The 20162-nt window shown below is 42.7% G+C and overlaps 1 protein-coding gene across 1 annotated transcript in view; it reads left to right on the top strand.

Annotated features, from left to right (window-relative positions):
• The window catches only part of KIF18A (kinesin family member 18A), a 109687-nt gene that overhangs the window by 16195 nt on the left and 73330 nt on the right, over nucleotides 1-20162 (top strand). Inside the window, exons 5-6 of the mRNA XM_054027137.1 lie at nucleotides 881-991; nucleotides 14158-14355. Of these exons, the coding sequence (XP_053883112.1) occupies nucleotides 881-991; nucleotides 14158-14355 (309 nt within the window). The remainder of the gene's footprint in view (nucleotides 1-880; nucleotides 992-14157; nucleotides 14356-20162) is intronic.

The following is a 20162-nucleotide window of genomic DNA, read 5'->3' on the forward strand; positions in this document are numbered from 1 at the left end:
ACCAGATTTATTCAAACACAACCTTGATTCATTTCTTGAGCACTGTCAACTCCACCATGAATGAGGTGATACTACTTTTTTCAGAGGATATGTGATCCTGTAATTAAAGACCTTATTACAATACATATGCAGAAAGGGGTGGAATTAAGGTTACATGGGAAGCCTTAATTCTGGCACTTCCTAACTTTTGAGAGGTTGGCTTTGCAGCTGTAACTTTCTATAATGTAGTTCTGTGTTTGTAATAAGCTTATAAAGAGTTGTCTACATCAGTGGTGTGCAAACTGTGGGGCCTGCGCCCGCCCCTCCTTTTCTCCTCCCCCCCCCCCCCCAGAAAGAGGCACAGAGGAATGGTTTTGGGCAGGTGCGGTAGAGCCTGAGCTAGCCTCCACAGGGGGTGCGGAAGGAACATCACGCCCCCATCCCAGCTCCTCTTCTATCCCCAGTTTCACCCCCAACTCCACCTTCAGCGCAAATTCTACCGCTGAGGAAGCGTTGGCTGTGCAGTAATGGAGGGGGGGTGGTCAAATTCCCTTAATGGTAAGGAGGGACACAAGTGGAAAAGTTTGTATGCCACTGGTCTATATATGTAAACTTACTATATATTTTTTATTAAAATAGATATCATTATGTTGCAGAAATTCAAAGATTTTCTCTTAATTAAAAAAAACCTTTCTTTTAAGTGACTTGGTTTCAAAAAGAAAATTCCCCTCTGCCTTACTGAGTTTTCTCTCTCTCTTTCCCCCTCACCCCACACTTCAAGTAACTCCTCTTAGGATGAATTTTAAGACCATTTATTACTTCTCAACTGTATAGAAAGCCTGTTCCCTAATTAAATCTCGTAAAGATTACTAATTTCTTGTGTAATCTCAACACTTTGTAGCCTAAATGTGCAGAGGAGATCCTTCAGATGTTGGATTATGGAAACAAAAATAGAACACAGCACCCCACTGATATGAATGCCTCATCTTCTCGGTCCCATGCGGTCTTTCAGGTAAGATGATATAGCACCGAGATTCTCAGATTTCATTGCTCTGCGACCCCCTTCTGACAATAAAAATTACTACACGACCCCAGGAGTGGGGACCAAAGTCTGAGCCCCACCACCGGGAGGGCAAAGCCCCGATCTAGTGGGGACCAAATCTAACGCCAGCACGGGCGACTCCATTGGAACAGGGTCACGAGACACAGTTTGAAAACCGCTGATGTAGCATGTTTAATGGCTGATATCTGAGACTTAGTGAGTTTTAAATAATTTTTTTTAAAAGTAGTTATTAAGCTTCAGAATGGCTATCTGACTATGGCAATCTTGTTTTATTAGCTTGGGTAGGAGGAGAGAAATGCTGCACATTTTTATTGTTCTCTCTCAATTTGTTTGCTTTATTTTAACTTTGTAACTGTTATTTAGTTCACAGCATTTTGGGATACAGTTTTTGTGAAATACATTATAAAAATAAAGTTGCATTATTCATTTCTCTTCTTCTCCCCCCCCTCCCCCCCATGCATCCTTCAAATAAAGTTCCCTCAGAAATAGGTTTTAAATACATTTGGAACCTAGCTTGAAGCTGCCATGATGCTTTAAGAAACTGATATGAGAAAAAACATATGCACACCAAAAAACTCCAAAGATCTATAAAAATATTTATACATCATCAATAAATGGTGACTGAATGCAACAAGGGAGGTAAGGGTAAATTACTGCATTTGACAAAACATTAACCCTTTCATGACTTTATGCACATGTATGTTTTCCCCCACTTGCTTAGCAAGATCCTTGGAGTTAAATATTTCTTTAAAATTTCCTGATCTAGTGATTTTTTTTTTTATTTTTTTTTTATTTTTATTTTTTTGTCTTTGAGGTAGAAATAAATAACAAGGCATATCATTGTGATGAGTATTTCCTGTCCTTTCCAAAAAACACTTTGAGTTCTGTTGTGCCCTTGAGCACCCTGAGGTCAAAAGTAGCACTGAAACATGTGTACATAAAATGCATTGACTGTCTTTTAACCAGTCTGCATTTTTAAGCATGAAAGGTTAAATCAGTTAGGTGTCTCAGTACATTTGAGATACATAGACACTATAACTTAGTGGTACTTCCACACTGTTAAAGTTGCATCATGACCTCTGTCTAAAGATGGGCTTTCCTAAGTCCTCTAAAAGTCAATATGCTTAGTCCAATTTCTTTGAAATTAGGTGTGCCTCAGGAGTTTGCAGGGTGGGATTAGCGACCCAGATTTGGAATTGTTTGAGCTGGGGTTACAGTGATATAAACCCTGGGAAAAAAATAACCGTTTTAAAAAATGCTTCTAGTGGCTTTTTGCCCAGAGATCAAATTGCTGATGTGATCCAAGTCAAAATGGTCTTAGTCTGTTGAGTTTTACCCAGATATTCCATGGCACCCAAACTGAGAATACTTTTTAGCTAAGGCACTAATGACTGGATGAATCACAGATCTGTTGATGGCTGTGAACTCACCCTGTCACTAAACAAAAAGCCTTTGAACTGATTGTCTTGAGGCTGCTGCAATTTGTGAGTCCTAGATGGCAATTTCATTTTGGGAGGAATGTCATCAAGGTAGTTTGGGGGAAGGGGGATTAGACATGGGAGGAGGGGGTATGTGAAGAGAGGGCTTCAGGCCTGCAGTGAGGAAAGGGGGTTATAGGGAGTGGATTGGATGGTACAGGAGGTAAGAGAGGTTGAGGATCAATTGTGGGAGACATTGCACCACCAGCTCTTCTGGTGCACCCCAACACTGCATGAAAGCTATTAATAAAATGTTGGAAGAAGATTAATCAGCAAATTTAATGATTCATGGCTGACTGGAAAACGTGTACTGTATGGCACAGAAAAAATTACAAGCTTGGACACCTGTGTTTCTCAAACATTGGGTTTCTCTCAAACATAAATCTATCAGGATTTTGGAAGAGAAATCCCTGTTTATAATTTTTCTCACTAGCCTTGCCACAAATCCCACCCTCCAACCATTGTGAAACACTGCTAGGAACGTTATTCCACTGTAACATTGTTGTCCTTCAATCCAGGCACTGCATGCGAGTCAGGTTATAGGAGAGGGGGTAGTAACAGTTGTCACAGTTCAGGGCAGCTGTACCCGTATTTCCCTTCTATGGTCCTTCTAGGGCACGGACTCTAGGCTCCTGACTCCTCAGCCATCAGCTCTCTTGGGTGTCTCTCCCTCTTGACTGACATTTTTCCAAACTGCATAGTTCCCTGCCTGCACTATGATACTCCAAGCAAGCCAGACTGCCTAAACAGGCCAGCATCTGCACTTTGCTTTCTCTCTGCAGGCTACGAACAGCGTAATGGTCACACAGCTCTTTATAAGCAGCCACATTTATTCTTAATCTGAAAGCATTACAGCAAAAACATACTAAACAAGAAAAGAACCTTACACACATGTTAAAAAGGGTACCAGAGGTCACCCCAACTTTAGGCTCTGGTAGGTGTCAGTCCTTCAATACCCACAATAGGGTTTTTCCCCATGCTTATCAGTTCGTTACTGGCTCATTCAGAACCAGAACAACCATGAATAGTTCAGTCTTTCCTTTACAGAGCTTGGGCCTTTGATCTTGGTGTCCATGTAACCGGTGGTCAGCAGACAAAGGCCCCCTCTTCAAGGTATAGCTTCAATCGGGTGGGTTTTTGCATATCCTGAGTTGGGGAATTTGTATTTACTCCCCAAGATATTACCCAGGAAACGTCACACTTTTGTTCCAAATTCTAATCTTGTCTGGTATGCTCAATATATTCCTTTGAAACCCCAGGTCTCATATCTATCACATCTCCCCCTTTGAGAGGTTATGTATGATCCCAGCCAACTACATAAACCATTCATTCTATACAATGGACCCCAAAGACAGTTAAACTTAATTCAATAAGGTGTCACAAGGATATTGCCATTGTGACAGATATGGCAATTTTCTGCCATAACATTTTGTATATGAAGAAATGAAGACTTAAGGGGGACGAGTTCCCTGCTTGTAGTGGGGAGGCTTGGGTACAATAGTGGGGAGGTCTGATGGTGCTGCCAGCTGAGGTCACTCAATTAGGGTGAACTGCAAACAGAACGGGGCAGACAAACCCCAAACGCTGGTGGATATTCCAATATTTAGATTTATCAAGCCAGCACACAAAACAACTTCTATATTACCATATACCATTACTCAGAAGTCCAAACAACACAATTCCCTTAAAGTACCCAGGCTCCGGCCTCCGTTCACACATACCTGTCCGATATGATGATTACTGAAAATCTTATCTCATCACATAAAAGAAAAGGTTCTTCCAATCCCAAAGGATCTGCAACTTACCCGGGTTCAATTATAACTTAGATCTTACCCAAAATACACGCTTTAGCCAATTCTTATTAACCTAAAATTTATTTTTTAAAAAAAAGAGAGAGTGAGTGTGTTGGTTAAAAGATCAATATACATACAGACTTGAATTCAATACTTGAGGTTCAGATACATAGCAGAGGTGAGCTTGTAGTTGCCAAAAGTCCTTTTAGATATAGTCCATAGGTTCTAGTTCAATGTCCATATTCAGGGTGGCTCCAGTCAATGACTGGGGATCTCAATTCTTGTGGCTTAAGGGTTTCCCCCTCTTGAAACCCAAAGCAGATCTGAGATGCAGAAGGATCGTGTCCCAAGGTTTTTATATATTTTCAGCAGCCTTTTGGCCTGAGAAAACAATAGACTTAACTTTCCTTCTTTTAAACATCAAAGCAATTAGCACAGGATAATTTATCCATTAAACAGTTCAGATACAGGTTACCACAACCTTCAAAGAGACATATAGACAATAATACTATTTCACTCAAGTATCTTCATAAATGTTAATATTTCCTTTTTGATCTTTGAATTAAAGCTATAGCAATAGACATGACTTGTTTGCTTACATCACAAGGCCTGACCAAACACCTACCCTTCTATCTCTAACAATGCATACTTGCATTTCAAAGCTCTATCCATTTACATATCTCCCTAACCTGTCTTTAAAGTTTGGCCATGTCAGGTCAGTCTGTGAGTTAATTAACTCTTTCTGGCCCTGTCACCTTCCAATGAAATATTATATTACACTTCTAACGTCACAGGAGGGACCTGGTTGGAGGGGGGAGATGCACTGAATAGGTCAGGGGCTTGGTTGTAGAGTTGTGCCAAAGATCTGATGGGGCTCAGCTGCTGTGTGTGGATTGTTTTTCGTTTTCTTTTGGGGCGAAGGGGGCTGGCCTAGTGTGCTCCTTGGGGGTAGAGGGGAAATGATCGTACAACTGCCTAAATGATTACTAATTCCTACCAATAACATATCTTTTCCTCTTTAAAAAAAAAAATAAAACCCTAGGAAATTCTAGGGCAAAAAATACTTTAATGCAGAGTTACAGTTGCTTGATGGTATGTCATCCCTTTGCAGAACTGAGTTGAGCAAAACTCATCTGAAAACCAGCAAATGCATGAGCAACTTTAACTTTACCCTCTTTCATCAGTGCCCCAACACACCCCATTAATATGCACATCTTTATTCTGCTAACTCCACAGTTGCTGAAATGTACAAGCCCTTTAACTCCTTTTTATAGTCCATTTACTCTCAGCTATAGGATTACATACAACATTATTAAAGGACAAAAAAGAAAGAAAGAAAAGTTGCCTATGTCACCTTCCCTCTGCTCTCTTCAAGCAGTGCCTCACTATGCGCACAGCGTATACTCATAGATGTATGAGCGTATTCCCACATTAGCTGGAGCAGAAGGAAAGTGGCATGGAGAATCATTTCCTTTTTGTCCTTTAATAGCATTAGATGGAATCATGTGGGGGTCAAGCTCAAAGTCTCGTCTCTTTCACCTACAGAAGTTGGTTCAATAAAAAAAAATTACTTCACCTATATCTTTCTGAAAAATCTTTAGCAATTTGATGATAGTTTCGCAGTAATATGGTCAGTTTAAAATTCACTAAAAGGAAATTAAATAAAACAAATAGCCTTAACTTTAAGCTGCATGCTAGTGCTTTGGCTACCTCAAACAGAAATTTCTGAATCTTGGAATTCCCCTTCTTTGTTTAGCAATGAAAATTTTGTGTTTGCTATACAAACAAGGGAATTTTCCAGATTTAGAAGTTTCTGCTTGAGATAAGCTGCCATAGTAGTTCTCCAGTCCAGTTATCCATCTCTTGAGCTGGCTAGCTGGAATGCAGCTGCTGCAACTGAACTCAGTGAGTACAGTGACTAGAGTCAAACTATTTCAACGTGAGCAAAAGTGGAAGACCCATTGACCGAATTCATAGCTATTTTGAGAAAATTCATGAAGATAGTAAAGAATCTTGGATGCAAAAATCACAAAGAAGGGGGTGGAAAGACCATATGAAGAACCATTTTGCAAAATGCAGTTGAAAGAACAGACACCAGAACCACTGACTTTGGATAACCAGATACAAATATTAGACTCTGCATCAGGATGAAGGTATTGATGATACTGCATTGCCACTGCTAAGTACATCAAAAGAAAGTTGGCCAAAGACAATAAGGAGGAAGTATCATGGTTTTTCAACCACACCTGGATATCTTGTAATAACTCCAGAAGTGAAACAAAAAATAGACTAGAAAATTGCAGAATATTTTTTATGCCTGTAATATTCCCTTTTTTGTTGTTGAGAATCCAACTTTCAATCAATAATCAGCTGCCAGAAGCTGGGCTACAAAACACCCAGTTGAAAGAAGGATAGCGGGTGAACTGTTAGATGCAGTCACTGATGGTTTGCATGATGTGGGAAAGCATAACATGAATACCAAATGGCTGGAGTAATGTGTACAATGACCCAGTGACAACTAACTGTGTGCACATAAGGAAAACCATGGTGTGTGTCAGCGGTTGATACTGGAAGCAATAAGGAGACTAGAAAGTACTGTGCTATGCTGGCAAGAGAAGCCAAGGCACTGTCAACTGAACTGTACAATTGTGTTTTTAAGAACTACTTGACAGACAATTTGAAAAAGATGCAAAGTATGAGAAGTGATTTGAAACAAAATGACAACACTTTGGTTACAAATGGCTGTGCATCACATTGGCTAAATCTACTTGGACAAGACCTTATACCAAGTCCTTTGAACAGTGTTATAGATTTACAAAAGTATTCACCATGTCCCTGGAGCTTGGTTCAAAGAATTCCAAGCTTCTGTAAAACCTCTATTCCTGGTGACACACTATGGAACAGTCAAATAACTTGCCTAGAAACATATGTTAAAAATCAGCCGCATAATCTCAGGATTGCAAGTGATCATTAGGCAGAACTTGAAGATAGAGTGCTCAGTATAATTCATAACAAGGAATTTACCTAGAAGCAAAGAACTTGATCAGTCAGGTGAAACAGTTGCTGTGGCACTTGATGCACTCCATAGGGATAAATCAACAATTTCTGTTGTGTACAAAGTATAATTGGAGCTATTAATAAATGAAGTGCTTGCACCACACAAGAGAGAAGTGCCTCATAAAATCTCTTTTGTTGACCAATCTCCTTCATCCAAAATATGAAGGAAAGAGACTGTCAGCTGAACAAGAAGAAATTTCAAGGCAGTGGCTACTCAGCAAAAATCCTGATTTTTTTTTTTTTTATTTACATATTTACTAGCATTTAAAGTAAAAGAATCTCTGTATCCAAAATCAGTGTCTTCATCTGCCCTCAAAGAAAAAGTTTTCCCTATAACATGGGAAAAATATGAAGAATGTGAATATTCTGACATTATAGAACAGGTGTTGCAGTTGCATCAGTGTTTGGCAAGCATAGAACGAATCTTTTTAAACTTTGGATACATCCATTCGGAACTGAGGTATAGGCTCATCATGTATCCATATGATGGGGTGTACCAGGCCCTTTGAGGCCCTCTAGAAGGCCATGCTGTCCTACCACACACTGCCCCAGAAAAAAAGGCAGTAGAGTGGGGTCCTCTAAGCAGCCTAGAGAAGCTTCAGGGGAGGAAGCCAATCAGAGCCTACAAGGCTCATGTAAAAGGAGTTGCAGGGTCTGGATAGCTCAGTTCCCGGCTGGAGCCAGAGGAGGAAGGGTGTTCCTGGCTGTCTGAGGAAGCTGCAGCAGCTGGACAGAGCAGTCACTAGCTGGGACCAGAAGGAGTGGAAGTCTGGGAGACTGGGGAGAAACCCTGTATAAGCAGGGGTAGAAGCTGTCTAGGCACAGAGGCCTGGGTGAGAGAGAACCCTGATGAGAAGGGCCAGAGACTTATTAGCTCACCAGGTGAAGGAACACGTGAGAGAGGAACCCTGAGAGAACAGGACAGAAATTGTTACAGACTCTCTAAGCAAAGAAGCCTGGGAGAGAGACTGCTTAAACATGGAACAGGCTGAGGACCCGAGAAGCTGGTGGGACAAAGTGGGAAGCAGCTCAGAGAATATAGCAATCGACAATAGTGACAGAAACAGCAGGTGGCTACAACTAGCAGTAGGATCCCTGACTTGGGACCCAGAGTAGTGGGTAGGTCTGGGTCCCCCCACCGGCCACAGACAGTGTGGCCAAGGGCCGAGAAGGCAAAACGTTTTGTTTGGAGCCCAAGAAGGGCCCAGAGATGGGATTGATGACTTTGGAGAGGGGGCCAACCTTTCCTTGAACTATTACCCCGGAAGGGGTTTGTTTGCAGTCTGTTTCACGTGACGGCTGCATACTGAAAACCCATCTGAAAGAGAAACTACTGTCAAAGGATACCGAAAAACAAAGAGCGCGGCACGCATCTGGCCAGCAGGAAGCACTCACGAGTGGCCACACCTTTATAATCCGACAACATCAAAGTTGGTCTTCTGCTACAGAATTCTGCAGGGCCAAGTGGATCTGGATTGGCAGTCTGCAACTCTACATGTTTCTGATTGCTTAGTAGCCTACAATTCTGCATTATTGTCATTCTCATATAATCAGATGTTTTCAACGTGACATGTATTACTTCCTTGAGGAAAAACTAACCAAAATATTTACTAAACATTCCAATGTTCAGTATTATCATCACATATATTAGTATTACACCCACTGCAGTTTTACTTTTTATTTGTACAAACTTAAATTAATCTCTGAATCTACTGCCACAATTTGAATATGTAAATAAAACTAAGTATTATGTGCTGTGCATTAATAAGTTTTTAAAATAGGAAATGCCTTAAACTGTGACTGACTTTTTTTCCTGGGGCAGTAAAAACATGATTTTACCTGGTAGAAACCACACCTGGTAAATACCATGCCATCTCTGCAAAGATGATATCACCAGATTATTATTATCCAGTCAAAGTTTCTTCCATATTCATTGCAACTTCTCTCATCCAATTAGTCCTTGTAAATGAGCTAGATCTTGAACGTTTGCTTGGGTTTACCTTGTCTTTTTTAGATCTATGTTGACCAAAATATTTAGTTGGCTTTCCCCTAAAAAATTCTGTTTTCTTTTTCATTGCATAAACTTGTTCAAGATCCAAGATTCATTCTGTCAACAAAAGCAATCTTCTACCTTATTTCTTATGTCTGTATATTATGTACAGGATTATTTAGACTAGAGCTGGGTAAAAAAAAATTTTTTTTTTTCCAAACAGTAATTTCACTGAGAGATGTATTTGGGAGTGGAGTACCAAAACATATTTGGTCTGACCCAAATTTCCAAATAAAGTTCTCAGATGCATGTTTGTCAACCAGAGGCAGGGGATCCAACACAACCAACTGCAAAGAGTGGCTCACTAAAAGTCTCTGGACTTTCTCTGGACTTAGGTCAGGAATTCCTCTGTGAATGCCCTCTGATATTGTTGATTCAGGAAGTTTTTCTGAATGTGAATTGGTATGTATCCAAGATGCTGTCAATAGCCTGGCATGACAGTTTTGTCCCGACACCCAGTGTTTGGCATTGGAAATACAAGACCAGTTTTCCAGTTTACTGGATCTCAAGGTTTACTGGATCTGAAGTGTTCCACCCATGTCAGAAGTTTGTTGGATCTGCAACTAGAATCTTGGATTGCTGGAACAGTTAGGGCAGGTCTACATTTAAAAAGCTGCAGTGGCGCAACTGCACCACTGTCACATTTTAGTGAAGATGTTCCTACACTGATTGGCATAGTTAATCCACCTTCCTGAAAGATGGTAGCTATGTTTACTCCTGTTGACATAGTGCTGTATACACTGGAGTTTAGGTTGGTATAACTACATTGCTCAGGGGTGTGGATTTTTCACACTGCTGAGCAACCTGGTTATACAAATGTAAGTTTGTGGTGTGGACCTGGCTTTAGTTGAGGATATTCTGCTTGAGCAACCGGCAGAGAGAATTTGAGCAGTTCAAAGGGGAGTGAATTGGTGACCGTCATTCTTATTACCCTTGGAACAATTTTAAAATTCTTTAACTTCTAGTTGGATGTCATTTGGCTGCTTTTCCACCTTCCTAGGTGTGTGCATGGACACGTGCACAATTGTCAGAGATTTTTGCCTTAGCAGTACCCATAGGGTTGGGTGTAGCGCCCTCTTGGTATACTAGGCGCTGCCAACCTCAGTTCCTTCTTACCACCTGTGAAGGTCGGAGCGCCTTGTCTTGCATCGTGGTCTGACCCCCTAGTCCAGCCAGGAACCCGACTCATGGGAGTGCCAATAGGTCCCGGCCCCTAGTAGGGTCATGTGCCCAAAGCGGGCCCGTCAGCCAAAGAGCAAGTAGGCTGACCGCCAGTGTAGATGCTGAGCCAGGTGACAGACCCGGCTAAGGCCCCGGCATCTACGGGCAAGCCGGTTATGGGACTATCCCCTAAAGCAGCAGAGTGTCCCAGATCCAGGCACCGCACCCCCGATCCCCAATTAGAAGACACAGGTTCCTGATGCCATGGTCTTGTCTGCAAGGCACAGGACACTTGAGTCGCGATGTTGATCCCCATACTCATAGTACCATCAGACCTCCTGCCAGAGTTCTCCACGGCACAGATCACCATCACCTAAGCGTCAATTTCCTCCCTGGTGCGGGATCATTCCAGTCTCCGCACCATTCTCCAGCTCCCTGGTACCTCTCTCTTCGGGCAGGCACCAGTCCTCGCCCTCTCCTTACTTTTTGCCAACGAGGGCCAGTTGGCAGACTCAGGCATTTACGGCTCCGCCCTGGTCACCGGAAGGACAGTGATCTGAGCCTGAAGAGGAATTTAGCCCCTGGCCTATAAAAGGCAAATCACCACAGGCCCGCGAGACTGGCATGACTCCTGCAGCATGGAGGCAGGGGCCATGGCCCACTCAGTGGCAGTACTGGAACCCGTGGGGTGTACCTGTTATGCCGGTCCCGTACTCCCACCATTCCTACCAGGCCACATTGGACAAGCTGCCCCCAGCATAGCCGGCACCCATGTCGGATCATGGTGCTGAATCCAGCACGGGAGCAACACAGTGGGTGCCCAAGGAGCTGTCTCCGGATGAGCACAGGGAAGCCGCCCCTCCCTCTGCTGTGCAGTCATCTTCATCATCTCTGGATGAAGCAGTAGCGGGCCCCTCGCAAACGAGCAGCCCACGTCCCTTCGCCCACCCACCCAACGACTTCAAGGAGCACCCGGCTCTGCTCAAAAGGGTGGCTGCCAACCTAAACTTGGAAGCTGAGGAGTCCAACGACCTCTTTAATGTTATGCCCTCCTACACCCCAGCCCAAGTCTCATTGCCTGTCCACCCAGAGATCCTTAAAATTGCCAAGGGGGGAGGGATAGCTCAGTGGTTTGAGCATTGGCCTGCTAAACCCAGGGTGGTTGTGAGCTCAATCCTTGAGGGGGCCACTTGGGGATCTGGGACAAAATCAGTACTTAGTCCTGCTAGTGAAGGCAGGGGGCTGGACTAGATGACCTTTCAAGGTCCCTTCCAGTTCTAGGAGATGGGATATCTCCATGAATTATATATTATTTATATTATTATAAGTCTATGTGGCAGACCCCCTCTTCCATTCCACCTACCTCCAAGAAGGCAGAAAAGAAGTACTATGTCCCCGCGAAGCGATCAGAGTATCTGTACACCCAGCCTCCAGCGGGATCCCTGGTTGTGTCCGCCGTCAACAAAAGGGCCAGGTAAGTGGCACAGCTAAAAATAAAGACACCAAGGGGCTGGACTTGTTTGGCAGGGAAGTTATTTGGATAGCCAGCCTGTCTATCCATCAGGCCCTGCTAGGCAGATATAACTTCAACTTGTGAGACTCCATCAGCAAGTTCAAGGAGGGCCTCCCACATGACCAAGTCCAGGAGTTTGCCACCTTGGTGGACGTGGGCAAAGCGGTGACAAGAGGTGCCCTCCAGATGGCCTGGTACGCTACAGACTCGGCGGCTAGGGTAGTCATCTCCACGGTGGTCATAAGGTGCAACTCCTAGATACAATCCTCTGGGCTATCCCAGGAGATGCAGACTACTCTTCAGGACCTTCCGTTTGAGGGAGCAGGGCTCTTTTCGGAGCTGACCGACTCACAGCTCCACGGCCTTAGACTCCCGTGCCACCCTTTGTTCCTTGGGCCTTCACACCACTCAGCAGGCTAGAAAGCCATTCCGTCCACCTCCGTCGAGGTCCTGGGGTGTCCCCTGGGCCAGCTCCTACAGAAAGAAGGACAGAGACAAAGGATTTAAACAGAGTCACCCTTCATTTTCCCGTTCCTCCACCCAGCTTGGTTCTTCCAGAGGCCAAGGAGGCCAGAAGCAGGCATTTTGAGGATGCGCCCAAGGACGGCGCCCCAGACACTTCCCAGGATCCATACCCCTGCTCTTTCCTCAACCCCTTACACCCCTTCCGGTTGGCCTGGTTATGGCTGACCTCGGACTGTTGGGTGCTCGACATAGTATCTTCGAGCTACACCCTGCAGTTCGTTGAGCTCTAGCCTTCTACATTCAAAAGACCACACCATTCTGCAAGTTGACGCAATTGTTCGTTGCAGTGGCCTACAGGATGAAAGATCGTCCAGTTTCCGCTCAAAGAATTTCTTCTTGGATGGATGACTGCATTCGCTGTTACAATCAGGCAAGGTGGCACCTCCAGCCATCATAACTGCCCATTCAACCAGGGCACACGCCTCCTCAGCAGGTTTCCTAGCCCAAGTGCCTATCCAGGACATCTGTAGGGTGGCCACCTACTCATCCATCCACACATTCATGTACCATTACGCACTTACCCAGCAGGCCCGGGATGATGCTGGCTTCGGTAGAGCAGTACTGCATGCCGCTAGACTATGAACTCTGAGCCCACCTCCGAGGATACTGCTTGTGAGTCACCTAGAATGGAATTGACATGAGAAAGCACTCGAAGAAGAAAACACAGTTACCTACCTTTTCATAACTGTTCTTTGAGATGTTGCTCACATCAATTCCATTACCCGCCCTCCTACCCCTCTGTTAGAGTTGCCAGCAAGAAGGAACTGAGAGCGCATAGGGTCGGCAGCGCCTATTATACCAATGCATGAGTGTGGCATTCCTGAGGGCGCTACAGCCAACCCTACGGATACCACTAAGACAAAAATCTTTGTGCATGTGGGCACGCGCACACCTAGTATAGACTGGACATGAGCAACACATCTCGAAGAACAACAGTTATGAAAAGGTAGGCAATCTTTTTTTTCCACAATGTAAATGGACAGGCAATACTGCTGAGCTACAGTTACTTACCAGTAACTTCTCTTTACTGAAGACCAGAACATCTGCTCTTTTCCTACGGCACTTGGGACTCTACACTGTGAATCTAAAAAGTCTTTTTGGAAGAGACACGTTACATTTAAAATGACAATTGTATTATATACATCTCGAAGACAGAAAAGCCATTTTAGTCTGAAGTCTGCAAGACTGATTTGAAAGTGCATTGTGTCTTTAACAAGTAAACTTGAATTTTTTCCTATTACTATGTAAAGTGGGGAGCATATAATATTAGGACTTATTGGAGGGGAGCAGATAATCTTTAAAATTATCGCACTCTGCCCCTCTCCCTTAAATAGTAATTTCTGCTTAATATTTCAGTATGTACAGACTGACAACTCTAGGCAGTAGATTCTAAACAAACATTTTAATGTAACTATCCTTATGATGTGGAATTGTATTGTCTTTAAATAAGAGCCATTGTTTGGGAATAGGTTGGTGGGTTTTTTTTTTTTTTTTTTTTTTTTTTTTTTTTTAAATCCTTGCAAATTTTTTCTTTATAGATTTATTTAAGGCAGCAAGATAAAACAGCAAGTATCAGTCAAAATGTTCGTATTGCCAAAATGTCCCTCATTGACCTGGCAGGGTCTGAACGTGCCAGTGCTACAAATTCCAAAGGAGCTCGTTTTAGAGAAGGGACCAACATTAACCGTTCACTGCTAGCTCTTGGAAACGTCATTAATGCCTTGGCGGATCCAAAGGTGAGTGCTGCTTTGTTTCAAATACAATAAATGTGCACACGTGTCAACTTTTCCTTATACTGTTTAACCAGAGGGAATATCATATTAAAAAGAATACAACCTTGTATTATATTTTCTAATTTGTGCACTAATTTAGAAAATATATAAAAACTTCTTTCTCTGTGGTCTCTCACTATAGGAATAGTCTGCTATACTTTGCAATCACTGAACAATCTAAAGCAGCTTAACTATTGTATGGTGAGCACGCATTGAGTGCCAAAGTCACATTTTATGTGCACTTATAGGGCAGGGGCCTTTTATAAGAGTCCTGAATGCTTCTTGTATCACTGGTGCTAGCAGTCTCAGTACCAGCATCTTCTTGTCCCTGATTGCCAAATTAGTTTAGTTAGAATTTTTGTAGTAATTAGGTAGCTTAACTATAGGTAGTTTTTTAATATAAAAATGGTGAGAAAAGCAGTGTGCTACATTTAGCTTTAGTACATTTATCCAATGAGAAATATGTCCAGGCTTTAAGCATTGTGCCTGAATAAAGTGTCTAGGATCCCCTTGTTACGTACCAAAAATGCCTCAGAGAGAGAGATTCATAAGGGTAAATAAGTTTTTGTTCCTGTCCCACAAACATCCTAGAATTCATGTTTGTAAAAGGAAATCTTTTTGCCCTAGGGTGTATAATATTGATGTCTCCTAAACCCTTGCCTGCTTCCCTGATACTAAATTACCTACTGTAGATAAAGAAGAGGAAGGATTATGTCTCAAGATTCATTAAGTGGCTATTTCTTCTCTGAAGTTTGCTTTAGGTCATTTTAAATAACACAAAAGAGAAATTGTTTGAGACATCACAATAATGAAGTGAAGTTTGTAATACTCTTTAGCTGCAGTAGCATTGAGAATCACAGAGTTTGTAAGGTACACGTAATTAACAAATCATTAACACGTGCAGAATGTGAGTGTTTTATGGCTTTCAGTGTTTTATTGCCCTTTCTAGCAAACTTCATTCTTCACCCATTTGTTGCAAAATGTTACTTGAACGGGTTCTCAGATCTGTATCCCACAACCTGGTCTCTATTGGAATGTGACCCTGCTACTTCCTGGCTGCTCTTTTAGAACCACTGGGGTTATGTTGTTTGACCATTTCTTCATTACATTATTTTCCTTCAGTTTCTTCATGGGCTGCCATCTCATCTAGGTAGGTTAGTGAAATCCAAGCTTAGGTGAAGGACTCTCTTCTTGTACAATATTTCCCAATGATGAAATAACGTGTCACCATTCAAAGTTTATGCCAGAGATAAACCAAATAATTTATTTATCTTTCCCATCTCTTCTCCAAAGCCTCCAAGCATATTCAGAGAGGCTTGTGTGCATAAACTAAATACAAAAAGAGTATAGCACTATTCCTGATAGAGTACCACGCTGTTCTAGATCTCATTCTTCTTGTTCATGGCCTTTGGGGAAAAAAGTCAAGGGGAAGTAATATCTGTCCAAATATTACAAAATTTAAAACTATGTAGTCAAGCCTGTTCTGAGCAGGCAGGAGTTGGGGCAGCAAAACAAACTTAAAATCCATTCCACCAGAGGAATAGCCATTTCTGTGTCTCATCTCCATAATTACTCCCGGGGGAATGTTGCGCCACTGCGCAATGCAGAATTTTGCAAAAATTAATGTGTGCCCAGAATTTCCTTTCCCCCACCGAAATGGACTGCAGTTTGCTGGACGCCACTAGGGGCTGCTGAACTCCTCCCCGAGCCCAGCTCACACATAGAAGACACTGCCTGGGGAGTTGGGTAGGGGGAGCTAAAGGCAGCTGCAGTTCTCAGTATGCCCTAAGGGAAGGGGACAGTGGCACACAGGAAACTCCATGCAAGCCTGGGACCAAGCATCAGGCTGTTTCTCCCTCCTTGACTCTGGGGGCCAGCTGTCTGGGCTGGGGGGGGCCACAGCTGGGCTCTGGGGAGGAGTCTGGGGAGGAGAAGGAGCAAGTATCTAGGCAAGGGTGGCCCCGTGGCTGAGCTCAGGGGGAGAAGGCACAGGGGTGGGGGACTGTGACTGGGTTCAGGGGGTGAGGGGATGCAGATATCTGGGCAAGGGAGGAGCCCTGCAGCTGGGCTCGGGGGAGAGGGTGCGGGTATCTGTGCCGGGGGGATTCTGCGACTGGGGGAGAGGGGTTTGGGTGTATTGGCTGGGCTCTGGTGGGGAGGAGTTGTGGGTGTCTGGCCCCCCGGCTGGGCTCTGGGCAGAGAAACACTAACTGGGTTGTTGTAGGTGTTTCTTTAACTCTACTCTTGAGGCGATTTTTGTTTGTGTCTGTATTGTTACAGACATACTTGCTGACAGGTCTTTTGAAATAAATTACCAAAATAATTGAAACTGATGTGATTTATGTAATGAAATTCACTTATTTCATGTATTCAGCTGTACTCTCAACTCTACAGCCAGATCGGAAGTTAATTTCAGGGATAAGTCCATCAGTCCTTATTTACATAAGTGCCTTCTTGAGGGATCTGCAGAAGTATCTTCATGAAGGAGGGGGAAAAAGTTACTATTAAAGTTGTCTGAATATATTGCCATTTCCTGTCCCTACTAGCCTTCTCTTTCTTGTTTCATTGGATTGCTACTGGTCTTGTTGATAAAATGGAGAGAGTGGTTATGGACAGGACCATTTATAACTGCATTGAAACTTAGGGTTCAGAATTGAGGGTTGTGTGTGTACTGTCATTACAATTGACCAACAGATGTGGCCTACCTCCTGTTAAACTGCTTTAGAATCTTTCCATGATTGTGAGCCATGGCTTATAACATCTACCACAGTGGTATCTCACATGTGGACTGGGGCCATTTGTGACCTCTGTGGCCCTTGTGGGCAACTATATTAGGAAAACTTCAATTTGATTATGAACTGAAGATGTATTCCTGAGCCACACTGCACCATTTCAGTGTCTGGGCCACTCCTGTTGCAACAGGGAGGAAGTAAGAGGCTGGTCCCTTTTTTATCATAATGGTCCTCTCTGGCCTTGGAATCTGAACTGCTTTCCCTGCAGCCACCCAAAGCAACTTTGATGTGAGGCTAAAGTGCTCTGAACAGCAACTGTTCAGTTCTTGCTACAGCTGCTTCACCTCTCTACCATTGGCCATCTGCCGAGTCGCAGGGAATGGAGAAGAGTATCACTGGCTACTTTATTGCCTGTTTCCCTGCTAGGATGTAGGAGCCCCAGGGAGAGAAGGCAAGGAGATCAACTGAGTGTAGGGAGTGCCTATTGCAGAATGGGTCTTTGCTTCCTCCCTCACCCAGCAGCCCAGGAGAGGGGGAAAGAAATAGGCAAGACCCAAAAGAACTGTTAGAGTGCCCTGATTTTCTGCTCCAAGACATGTTAGAGAAGCTTGGGGGATGTTATTAACTTGTGCCAGCTGGCTGTGGACTTTAGTGTAATATAATATTTAAACAACATTGCTGTCTTTTTTTGAAGAGATCCCATGGAATATAAAACAAGATGTTAACAAATTACAGCAATTGTATTATGTGTTCTATTTGATTACACACGCACATAATGTAATATAATTTTTTTCAGAAACACTGGTATTACCCCTATAAGCTGGCTCCAGACGGCAGCATAGTTATGTGGAGAGTGTAACATCAAGAATCTAGTGTATGCTGGGCATCTCCTAGAGCAGGATCTAATGATTCTATACTTCAGAGGGGTAGACTTATGGGTAAGGTTTTTCTTTCACGGTGTGTTCCATACTCTCTACCTTGGGACATCCCGTTTTTAAAAAAAAGCAAATTTAGAAGTGGCTCCAAGCAGGCTACTTTTAATTCAGGGCTTGGAGGGAGAAGGGAGGAAACATAAACTTACTAGCCAGAGGGTTAAACATGCTTTCCAGCAAACAATACACAATAGAAGATGGAGAACGCCAGCAGTAAGGTCTGGGACTGTGTCTTGAGAGCCGAAGTCACACCCCCAGCTGCTTGCAATGGGGAGTATACCTAGATTTCTTCCATATCCAGACACAGCAAACCCTGATTTTCAGAAGCTCAATATTTCTCATCAACTCTTGACTAGTGAGTGTTATATAAACATGAAGCTCTGCTTCTTTCTGTCTGCTGGAACAGAGAAGAAAGGGTTGTGGTTTTGTTTTGTTTTTTTCTCTTCCACCAGCCTTTTCCACCCCTTATCCCTCAGCCTGCCTGGTGCTTAGGGGAGACTGGTCTCTACTCTACTCATCTTAGCCTTTTGTTTTTGAGTTCCAGCATCGGTATGTAATAGACCTGATTTTTTGACAATTTCACTGCTGCCCAAATTGTTCTGAACAGCAGTGGAGAAACTGACCAATCTTGCTAATTCCACTCTGTTGCTGATGTTTTGCAAAGCTATGAGCACAGCAATGGATACATCAAAGCTTTCTGCATATTCAGGAAGATGATAGTGGATAAGTTTACATTTGGTTCACATTGGTAGGTTATTTTTACAACCATAACATGCTGAGCCAAAATCCTAGTACATAAAATAAATGGGAACACAGGCAAAAACAAACCTATAATTTAAGAATGAAAAAATATCAGATAGTGAATTGCCACGTCACAAACAATAGTCCATATTCCAGATCACAGAAATATTTTGGCTCCCTTCATTTTTGTAGCATGATGTGTACTAGAATTGTCTTGTCTTTTTCCCAGTGGAAGCTATTAAATGACCACTTTTTTCTTTTTTTTTTTTTTAACTTGGCCCTGCATTCAGTCAAGAAACTAACCGAAATCTGAAGCAATGTGCTGCAAATTACGCTGAATTTTTTTCACTCATTTATACTTAGGTTTAAAGAATAGACTACTTGATCTATTCTCAGTGCTCAGCATTCATGTTAAGTGTTGCAGGACAGGTATTTTCTAAAATAATTGTCCAATTAGTTACCTACTTATTCATAAATGGTCTTTGTTTTTTCAAATCCATAATTACTGTAGATGTGACTCTTGGTTTTTCTCACCTCACCTCTCCTCACATTTCACTGTGACACATGGATTTAGTGTAACAAAATGGAGTGAAAACCAAGAATAAGAATTTACTGCTTAGGGTTGCCACTTTGGTAATTTCACTTGTGGAATACAAAGTGACTTCATGGCATCATATTGATGAGGCAGGTTTAAGGGGGATTCCCTAGGCAAAGATAACTGACTTTTTTCAGCTAGACTTGCAGTATATGGGATATACTGAGAAAAGGTGGGACTTATAGAAACCCTAATCTTCTAGGATAGCAGGAAGAAAAGGAGAGTTAATTTTATCAATGAGCCTAAATACAGGAGAGAGAAATAAACACAAGGGGGAGAGGGGTATCTAAGACAAATGGCCAAATTCTTCCTTAGGCAGTTTCAGTATGGCTTCTGCTAACATTGGTAGGAGATGTGCACCGGAGACAGCAGAATATAGCCCTTAGATTTTAGGTTTGTGTTTTGTTTTATGCATATGTTTCCTGTATTCATATTATATTATTTCTCAGGATAATGCCTCACAGGTAGATATGTTTGAGAGAGCAGATTGTTGCTTTGGAGATTTTCCATCAAATCACTGGTTACTTTCAGTGTGGAGCTAAGTGATGGAGCATCGGATTTTAAAAATTACATGTCGCAGCTGTAGGCCGTTCTCTTCAAAGTTTCATAACCTCTGTGTTGCAGGTGTGATTATTCATTATATGCAAATACTTGAGATTTGCAGATTATTAATAATGGCATGTTAATATAAAGCCCGCTTGACAAAAGTATGTAAGTATTCTTTTTTCCCCCCTTGGTAAAATGGGGATAATGAGGCACAGATTGCAATTT

The sequence above is a fragment of the Malaclemys terrapin genome, chromosome 4 (genome assembly GCF_027887155.1).
Source record: "Malaclemys terrapin pileata isolate rMalTer1 chromosome 4, rMalTer1.hap1, whole genome shotgun sequence".
NCBI classification, from domain to species: domain Eukaryota; kingdom Metazoa; phylum Chordata; order Testudines; family Emydidae; genus Malaclemys; species Malaclemys terrapin.